Source organism: Glandiceps talaboti, chromosome 4 (genome assembly GCF_964340395.1).
Source record: "Glandiceps talaboti chromosome 4, keGlaTala1.1, whole genome shotgun sequence".
In the NCBI taxonomy this organism is placed as follows: Eukaryota; Metazoa; Hemichordata; class Enteropneusta; family Spengelidae; genus Glandiceps; species Glandiceps talaboti.
In genome coordinates, this window is record NC_135552.1 from 13353150 (window position 1) to 13363783 (window position 10634).

The 10634-nt window shown below is 35.3% G+C and overlaps 1 protein-coding gene and 1 non-coding gene across 4 annotated transcripts; both read left to right on the forward strand.

Moving 5' to 3' along the window:
• Nucleotides 1-37: 37 nt before the first annotated feature.
• LOC144433894 (low molecular weight phosphotyrosine protein phosphatase-like) lies at nt 38-7587 on the forward strand. Of its 3 annotated transcripts, none has more exons than XM_078122288.1 (5): nt 38-287; nt 1722-1909; nt 4849-4910; nt 5510-5609; nt 6394-7587. In XM_078122288.1, the coding sequence occupies exons 1-5, from the start codon at nt 173-175 to the stop codon at nt 6478-6480; spliced, it is 552 nt and encodes a 183-aa protein (XP_077978414.1). In that variant the 5' UTR covers nt 38-172; the 3' UTR covers nt 6481-7587. The 3 variants fall into 3 exon arrangements, with proteins under 3 accessions (XP_077978414.1, XP_077978415.1, XP_077978416.1); XM_078122289.1 differs by lacking the exon at nt 1722-1909 and adding an exon at nt 3036-3223; XM_078122290.1 differs by lacking the exon at nt 38-287 and adding an exon at nt 3036-3223 and having other exon boundaries at nt 1729-1909.
• Nucleotides 7588-10022: 2435 nt separating this feature from the next.
• Nucleotides 10023-10213, forward strand: LOC144434731 (U2 spliceosomal RNA). Its single transcript, XR_013480849.1, has one exon. It is a non-coding gene; the product is annotated as a U2 spliceosomal RNA (small nuclear RNA).
• The last annotated feature ends 421 nt before the right edge of the window (nt 10214-10634 follow it).

A 10634-nucleotide genomic window follows, 5' to 3' on the forward strand; every position in this document is an offset into this window, starting at 1 on the left:
TCGACGGATTTCACTGGATCTACGTTTTAATGACCTCAGTATAAAAGGTAAACGGTCATTGACGTACGCACGAACGATAAGAGTAGAAATGGCTGCTCACATGAGTCGTTGTTGAGTACATAGGTCAGTCTGAAGTAACGTGCAGCGGCGATCTGCCGGTACGAGTCTTGAAATGAGGCAACTGAGTTTTTTGTTGCCGACCTGGAGGGTCGGGATCAAGCTGAATGCTGGGATATGCAACATGGCTGCCCCCGGTGATAGAAAGTCCGTGCTTTTCGTCTGTCTTGGTACGTTCGGTAAAAGTGTATTCGCTATTTTTAGAAAGTATGCATTGTGAATTGTTTTCTTGTAACGACAGTGTATCTGCTAGGTGTGTAAAATATAGCAAAGTTTAATCGACTTTGATGGTTCACGAGCTGTAAACTATGTACATGGTCATGCCGGGTTTTGCATGTGGTGTACACTTGGGTGGGTGGCATGCAGTGATGACATTGACAGTGTCAAGAATGTTTTACAGAACTGTAACAGTCTGTGTCTTAGCAACGCCGATAGACAATGCAGTAAATCATTCATTCACTTTAAAACAATTTTTACTGTATTTCATGATTTCCCCGTGTGGGTTTTTAAAAAAACTATTCTTTGAATATTCAAGTATAATTCATAGAATTTCATGTCATCCTTCCCGATTCCCATATATGGGCTGTCTACTTGCTTTGATCATGATGAGACAACCTTAGGGCAATTTTGATGAATTCAAACAGTTGTTAAAATTAATAGTTATAGTAGTAGTAGTAGCTGCAATAATTGTAGCGTTTGCTGTGATTTTGAGGGCTTCTTCGTCTGTTTTTGTGCCTTAATTTTTGCGTTCCGATGTTTAACCCGAATCAAACGCTACAATTCCTGTAACGCAAATACAAATAGACGAGACCACATTGAAAATATGAGCGAGGTGTCAGCGTCCTGCCCGTTTCAAAATGCTGCATGCGTTGCTATATTTGCCGATTTTAACGGAATTGGGGTACCTCTGAACACTTCTTGGGTCTTGAAGGCTCCATAATTAATGTTGGTGTTAGGAAATGTCAAAATTTTTCCCAGGTAAGACGTAATTTAGCAGAAGAATCCACCCAACTTTGCAATTCAGATCTGAATCAGTTCCGTCTATTTGCGTTTGCATGACAGGAATTGCAGCATTTGATTCAGGTTAAACATCGGAACAAAAAAGGGCACAAAAACAGATGAAAAAGCCCTCAAAATCACAGCAAAATGCTACAATTATTACAGATATAGTAGTAGTAGTAGTAGTAGTAGTAGATTATTATTATTATTTTATTAAAGTGACATGAGGTAATAAGATTCCTCCCAGCCCATCAGGCTTATAAATCATCTTGAACAAAAAATGATACATTGACAATGTAGGGAGATAACAGTGAAAAAAAAGAGTAATTATACATACAGTGTGAGGAAATATAAATTAACTCTGATACAAAGTTTCATTGTCTTAAAAAAAGCGGCATCAATGAATTTTGCTGTATTCCTAACATGATTTGTTACCAAGTACTTTAATTTCTCATTGTTATTGTTATTGTTATTTTCTGTGTGTAAATATAAGTGTTTCATATGCCATCATAAAGACTACAATGTAAAATAAAGTGAATCACACCGTTTTCTATAGCATTTTGGTCACAAAAGTTATATGTAATTCATTTAATATGCAACACCAGGTAACATATGTCGTTCACCAATGGCTGAAGCCGTCTTTCGTAACATGGTGCGCGAGAGGGAGGAACAGAAGAGCTGGATGATAGACAGTGCAGCAACGTCAACCTATGAGATAGGAGATCCTCCCGATCCTAGAACGATAACATGTTTAAAGAAAAATGGCTTGTCATCACAACACATAGCAAGACAGGTAGATAGAATAGACATCAATGTTTATCATTGAAGACAACCAACAGAATGCTATATCAGAATGTTGAAAGATAAAACAAAGAAATGAAAAATTTGTATAAAATCACAGGACTGAAAATGATAATCATAAGAAAAATATCTTCCATGCACGATGTCTAATATTAGACTGTAAGCTAAAGTCATTGGTGATGATCTGACAATCTACGTTCCAGTCACCAACAAATTTAGTTGTTGTGGGTCAAAATGATAAAAACTGTCATTTCTTGTGAGTCACCACAAAGTAAGAGATAGGGGAACACCAAATTTTGGTGTGTCACTAGAAATTGTGGGCACCAGTCAAATTGGCTTAGAGGGCACAGTGGGTGACCAAATACATCTTTTTGTCTCATCTATGCATCAGCCACTGCGAATGTATCTTACAGTCAATTCAAATGAAACATAATGACTAAGATACTTCACTACTATTATTTCAAAACCACATTTGTTGGGGGGGTGCTCTGATAGTCGAGTGTAGTGGACTAACACTGTATCAAGGGCACCACCAATGACCGTCATTTAGTCCATTGTTTCAATGGATGACAAGAAATAACAACCAGTGGTATATTAATCAAATCAAATCAAAGAAGACTTTTAAATGAGATATGTCATATGAAATGAAAAATGAAATAAAATGCAATATTTTTTTTGGAAGGAAGAAATAATACAAATTTGAAAGAATAGAAATGTTTTACGGTGTATGTGATAGTGTCAACAAAAATTGTCATTTGCTTGCATACAGAATAAATTAATTATCGTTTTATGAGTATCCATTGATAATATTATACAAATATATGCAATAACTACATTTTTTCCAATAATCTATATAATAGCTAATGCAGTTTTAGTTCCATAAAAAGATACTTGGTCTTGCCCTTGTTTATTCATTTGCTATCAAAGATGAAAAAAAAAACACCGCTCTCCTGAGATATCACCAAGATTCAATGTAAACTGATAATGAAATATCACAATTTGTTACATTTTCAGTTTTTCAACATTCTGTTTGTAGCGTCTGTTTGTGTCTACAATGATATACTTCTTGTGCACATCTTCAGATCACCTTAGTTCTTTCCTGTCCTATCCTTTCATAGGTAACATTTGTCGGTCCCCTACTGCTGAGGCCGTATTTACTCACATTGTTAAGGAGAAAGGTCTAGCTGATGATTGGACAATAGATAGTTGTGGAACTGCTGATTATCATATTGGCGGGCCTCCAGATGAGCGGGCAGTAGCATGTTTAGGGAAACATAGCATACCCGTTAATCATGCTTGCAGGCAGGTATGTATGTGTTCCAAAATTGTTTACCTTCAATCAGTTTACCTGGTTTCTCATATAGATGGACTGATTCACCATTGAATATCGTGGGTTCAAGCCAAAATTTTGACAGAAATAGTGGTGTCGTCATAGGTTACACATGTACCCACGGGATACTACTGTTTCCATCAATTGACATATACAGGTTTCTCATATAGATTGACTGATTCACAATTGTAAATCATGGGTTCAAGCCAAAATTTTGTGGTGTCATAGTGGGTCTTTGACAAAATTACACATGTCACCCACCGGATACTACTGTTTCCATCAATTGATTACATGTATCCTGGTGATCATGGTCATCAAAACTCATCTAAAGTAAATTTATATGCTAAGCTCTTATATTTGAAGGTGATTTTCTTTTGGAACACATGCACATTATACTAACACATAGTTGTCATTGACCATTTTGCAAAATCAACTTCGTATCATTGATAAATGTCTTTGTTTCAGTGTATGTGAGAGTGAGAGGGAACAAGTAAATGTCATATAGTAAAATTTGTAGGCTAGATTGTCTTACTCTTTTCTCAGATAGGTACATTCTGATGTTATGCAATTAATATAAATTCCAATATACCATACACAGTGTTTTTGTTAAGGGTAGTAAGCAGGTAAAATCTACCTGAGTTCCCCCGTCATTTGACCAGGTTCCCTACCAGTGCTTTTGTTAAGGGTGGTAAGCAGGTAAAATGTACCTGAGTTCCCCTGTCATTTGACCAGGTTCCCTATCAGTGTTCTTGTTAAGGGTGGTAAGCAGGTAAAATCTACCTGAGTTCCCCTCTTATTTTACTGAGGTTCCCCATCAAAATGATGGTGCAATTTGTATAGGAAATTATGCCAGTTTTACCTTATTCCCCCATTCTGTAACCGGGGTTCACTAACCTTAGCAAAAACACTGATACATGTACACCTTTTGTTGCATGTATATGATAACTCTCTAACTGCTGTTATCTTAGTCTGGTTTGGATGCAGTTGTCCTTATACCAGGACCATTTTAGCATGGTTACCCTCATACTGTTGTTTTGAGGAAAAAATGTAACATCATTTGTATAATACCAAAATACATTATTGTCTCCCATTATTTCGGAAATTCCTGAGTGGACCTTTTTTAAGAAAAAAAACCAACATACAAGCTTGTATTATCTAAGTCATCTAATAATGTCTGAAACAATGTATGATAAATTCCACACTGTTCTCTTTCAAAGTTAGACTATTCTTTCATATTTATTTGGTTTGTAAAATGTAAAAGTACTAGATTTGATCTGGATGCCTCCTGTAAGTTCTAGCCATTACCCCTAAGAATATGGATACGTAACTTCATTTGAATAGAGCCAGCCATTCTTGAGAAAATGATAACACAGACCTACAGACAGACAGACAGACAGACAGACAGACAGCATAGCCCCTCCCCCTTTCATTATGAAATTTAAAAATGAAATCCTTTGATTTTGAAATGTGTACTTCATTAGTCTATTCTCATATTTTGAACCATTCTACTGAATTTGAAATCAATATTTTACACCACTTTCTCTTAATTATAGTGAACTTTGTAGATATTAATATTCAACTTTGTTCTTTCTTTCTAAAAGCTTACCCGTGAAGACTTCAGTAATTTTCAGTACATCTTTGGAATGGATGACAGCAATATAAGGTAAATTATACCATGGTTTATGAATCCTGATGATATGGGGGAAAATCTACTCAAAGTAACATACATGTAGCAAGCAGTATATTTTATCATAGAAAGAAAGAGGTAACTTGGTAAGAAACTAACTTGAAAGGAACTTACTTTGTTACATGAAGATTTTAGGTACATAAAAATAATACAGTATGGTCTGCTATCTATAAATTAACATGTACACGGGAGGAGCAGTGGAGAAGGTATATTTGGTCTGTAAAAGTAGAAAAAACATACATATTCAACTGTCTGTATCTTCAATATTGTGAAGTGCTCATGTGAAATATTAAATTGGTTAGTCTTAATAAAGTAGTATGTTCCTCAGGAATAAATAAGTTAATCTTTTCCTGTTACTTTGTTCAAGAAAGTCCAGCACATTCTCAGTTAAAATCAAGAAAATAAATTCAAGAAAATAGTTAGCTCAAAACAATATCAAAATTATAAAGCATTTTACAATCCAATATGGCTGCCAAATACCGATGTGTGAGGGCGCCTTGTCACAGTGTACCTTACAGAGTAGTCCTTGAGCCATGTTCTATCATAACACATGTATTGACATTTCTGTCTTTCAGAAATATAAATGCTGTGAAACCTAAAGATTCTACAGCTAAAGTTATGCTTCTCGGGTCTTATGATCCCAAGGGACATAAGATTATCCAAGATCCATACTATGTGAGTATATCTGACAGGAAAATTTACCAACAAATAAAACAGTATTGTTCTTTTCACATGATGTATAGGAAAAAGTGTGTGAGACAGAGTTATTCCTTGTTCACTCTCTTGAGTTCCATCTCCTGATATCGGTAAAAACAAATATTTTAACCATTAAATTTGTGAAGAGTATGAATGTTCACGGACACATGGTTCGTACTTGGCAATGAAAATTTCTACTCACAGAGGCAAAAATAATCTCAGATTGATGCCTCGTCAGCATCGCCTTGTGTGTACTACAATGGGCTATTGTCATGTCTCAGAAGAGATGGACCTATGTGATTGATGCACAGTACAAGGCTATTCGAGTACAATTATGTAGTAGATATCGGTACATACAAAACAACCAAAATTTTTCTATGGAATTAAGAGAGTCTATCTCAGACAACTCCTAATGCAAAAGAACAACTACATACATGTAGGTGCCGTGCACAGTGGGGATGTAGAAGTAGTAAAGTTGAAATATTGATTATCAGTTAGAAAATAAACATTTGCAGCCATTAAAATCGTCCATGTGTAATGTTGTCAGTAGAAGCCTGTTTTTACTACTGTAAAAGAATAGCAATGGGTATCAGTGTTCAATGTGATTGGGCAAAGGATCCTGCTGTGTTTGTTGTGTCTCTGCTATTGTTAGTCTAGCATTGAATGTGTCTATCTTTGTGTCAAAAAAATGTAATGACCCATGAGTGAAATACCAAGCTGACATCATTTTAGCTGTAATACTTTACCTTCTGTATTTTCACAGGGTGGAGCTGCAGGCTTTGACATTGTATATGAACAAGTAACCAGATGTTCTGAAAACTTTCTGAAAGAAGTGTATGGTGAAAAGTAACATGCATACAGTACAGTATTAACACTTTAATAGTTAACACCAACTTCACAGTAAATTCATTGAATAAAAATCTCCCAAATCATGAAAGATATTGAGGGCAGTAAACATTGCGAATAATATAGTAAGCACTTGAAATGTACTTTTTTGTGATGTGTATGATTTGTATCACAGTTTAATTAAATGCTGTCAGTTCATAGTATTTAATTCATTACTGTACCTACAAAAGTAAACTAGGGAATGCTGATCTTAGTTTGCACATTTTCTAGATGATAAACGGCAATAATTGTATACGTTACAATTCATAATGCACAATAACATGGTTTACAACACACAATTCATTTTTTGTATGGTTTAAGCTGAAAGGATTGTTAGCATAAGAAGTTATGATGATTTATTATTGCTTTCCTATAATGTACTGCGGGGGAAAATGAAGCTTAGAATGGAGTTACCAGGGTTACTGCTCAGAGAAAAAATCTCTGGATGGTGTAATGTGAAATGAACATATCAGTTTTTGATTATTTAAGATACATTGGTAAGGCATTGTGTAGGTTGATCACTAGCAGGATATTACTGCCAATATCCTTGTCAAATCAAGATCTGTTATTGTCTTGAATCAAGACTTGGGGAAGGTCAGTGTACTGAACAAACATCAAGAATGACCAAGTGTGTAGACCTGGTTGCTCCTTTTGATCCCTGCACTGGCTCCAAAACCAGGTATACAGAAATGAAATAATTGTGTGATAATTGCCAAGAGCTCCTCAATTAACAGACCAAAACACTAACCAATAGCTCAGTTATAAGATACTTCATTGAATCTTTCAATGAAAACTAATCAAGCAACTAAAAGGTAAATGACCACAGCTGTGTTTTCAGAGAAAGAAACACTAAGCAGACCATTGATTATATATATTTGATAGTATTCTGCAATGAAAAATAATCAAGCTGCAAATAGTAATGGACTTGTACAGCTGTGTTTTAAAGATAAATACAGTTGATGCAAACTTCCAATCATTGAAATTTTGAAATGCTAATTATGTGTTTGAGTCCATGGATAGAAATGTAAGGATTGTTTTAAATAATTGTATGATATTTTTAGCATTATACAAGGGGTGCTTTTATGTTGAAATAAAAATTAAATATGTTAACAAAGTATGCATTGTTGTGTTTATTATGTGGAATTCTTTATAATTGTACTTTATATTATCATCAAAATCAGAAATACTGCCAGTTTGTGAGGACATTTTGATAGATATTGTTGCCAACAAGACTTCTTGCTATCTGTTTGTCTTGTTACTTGGACTCTGCCACTCTGAACAGCGCCCTCAATGGCTGTATCTTAATAACCAAGACAATTTGTTTCACTGCTTTTTGTGCTATTTACTGAATCATTCACATAAACCTAGTCAATTTTATCTTCGATTTATGCTTGCACCATTTCTCACATTTCTCAATATCAGTATCAACATATGTAGGTTTGCCAGGGTATTTGCCTGTCAGACTATCCCTCATTTTCTTTTTTTGAAATTAAAGTATATTATATTAATTTATTGTGATAAAATACGCCATATTGGATTACCCACCTTGCAGTCATTTTCGAAAGAAGTGTCACAAGAGGGCGCCCTATGTGACGACAAAATGAAGACTATTACTAGGACTATTACAATCACTTTGAAGTTTGCAGTACATACGCAGCAGTCAACTAGGTGTGTCTAAATCAACTTGCAAAATTACTTGAGCTGCATCTAAGTTAGCAGAATGCTTTGACTCATTGAGAATGCCACCAACTTTTGTGGTGAAAAACTTGAGAATGGGGATTTTTTAAGGAGGCTATCATCGCCATCACTCATGGCCCAAAAGCTATTTAATTGCCCAACAGCACACCTAGTGGCCAAACTGTACAATCTTTTGTCTTTGTGATACTTGAATATGGCGTTTTGTTCTGTTTTCCTTGCATCAAAAATTTGAGACACATCTGTGTCAAATTAAATTGCACTTTAGTTGAAATATTAAAACATAATTGCTGTAAAAACCCAAATGAATTTTAAAAAAGAAGACATTTTCATAAGTAATATCACCGATAATACTGACGCAAAACTTCACTGAACATGCTGAATAGAGTTGACCACAAAGTGAAATAGAGAAACTTGCAAATTTCAAGTCAAAATTTCTCATCCAAAGAAGCCATATTGTGAGTTATGAGTAAAGTTGTTCAATTTACGATACATTTACCTGATAATTTCATTACCATTTCTATGAACATTACATTTGTTTGTTTGTTAAGTTAAACTGATAAAGCAAAGATTTAAAATCAAGGAGTTGTCCAACTTACAATAAATTTACCTGATAAGTTCATTACTATTTCTAGGAACATTACGTTTGTTTGTATATAAAATTATAAACTGACGAAATAAACCTTGGTGTGAGAAAAAATTATGATGACAATACAGATAGTGTTTTAGGTCTAAAAAGATCTATAGGTTACCATATTATTAACTCTGATGCTGTATAAAAGGAGGAATTTTCATATAAGGGTAGGGATAATAAAATTGTGTCTTTCAACCTACCTGTTAGTATTTTGTGGGGCTGCTTTCATGTTTTAAAACCTAGAATAACTTATATTTAATATGACATCTCACATGACACTGTCTGTTTCTCTTTATATTAACAACAATCATCTAAATTATTTCTTGAACAACGGTTGCTTTGAAATTATGCTCACTCTTGATATTGAAAGCGTGAAAGCTTTCGAAAAACTTGGTTAGAAGTGTGAAAATGAAGTTCAGAGTATCACATTGACACCAGCCCCCTCTCCCCTAAGCGAATGAAGTTCGCTCAGTGTTGAGCTTGTGTGACGTCAGTGAAAAATTATCTGACAAAATTCTTGTGAACCGTTGCAACATTTTGTCCACTGGCTCAACAAAATTCTTCCTACATTGCTACATTTTAACGTTTGGTAACAAAATTCTTATAATATTGCAACGTTTTACCTGAAAATCATCATCTGGCTTGGTTTACTGTTTATGCAGGGTTTATGTTAATCTATCAGCTAGCCCTCGGATGTTCTTCCGATAAAATACGACACACGGCCGAACAACGCTATCGAGGATGGAACATCTTCGGGCAGGCCCTCACATGAGAACTTCGTTCGCTTATACATAGTTATAGCATCGAAAGAAAGCCCGAACGTCTAGCAGCAAGACTAGGTTTATGTATACAGTTTCTACAGTGAATAGTGTACGCTTCGTAACTTATTACCCGGATGTACGGAAGTAAAATTAGCATATCAAAAGAGGATATTTCGTATGCATCCATGTGAAATTTCGACAGAAATATGGGTAAAAATAAGTGAATACGGAAAACTAATCTATTTAACTTTCACGTACATGTTACAGAGGTAAAATAAATCTAATTTATATACTTTTAGTCAAATGTAATGTACTGACTAATACTATTCAATGAAGTCAATTACCGTGTTGCTGTTCAAAAACCGCACACAATGTTTTGTCCCTTGAGATACGGTCCCACCAGCCCCATTTATCGGTATCGCTTCTCGGCCTTTTGGCTAAGATCATGTGTAGTATCTGTTCTTATCAGCTTAATATCTGATACGCTGCTCATCGAGCAGCTCGATATTAAACTGATTTTTGGAAACGGGCCATGGAATAGGGGCTTGCTCCGTCCTGGCCACGGATCGACCCGGTATTGCAGTACCTCCGGGAACGGTCCACCTCTTATTACAATTAAAAAATAGATTAATAAACCCACTTCTCAATATTGCGTTAACCTGAAGGGTGGCTGCAGTTAATATGAACACGCACACACACGCACGCATGCATGCACACATTTACACACACATGCTGGCACGCACACAAGCACATATTTACACACATGCACATTTATACACACTCAGGTATATATGCACTGTATATACACACTATATGCACTCTACATATCTATGGATGTGGCTTTGGATAACACAACCAGGTACATGACATTATTGTGAAGTCTGCATGATGCTTCTCTGCAGAAATATTAATACTAACCGGGTCACAAGAGTGATGCAATAGCTTTGATTCACATATCTCACATCTTTTACATTAATATGGAAGGAACCTGAAAAATAAGACAATGCACCTGCCAAGTGATGACAGTTA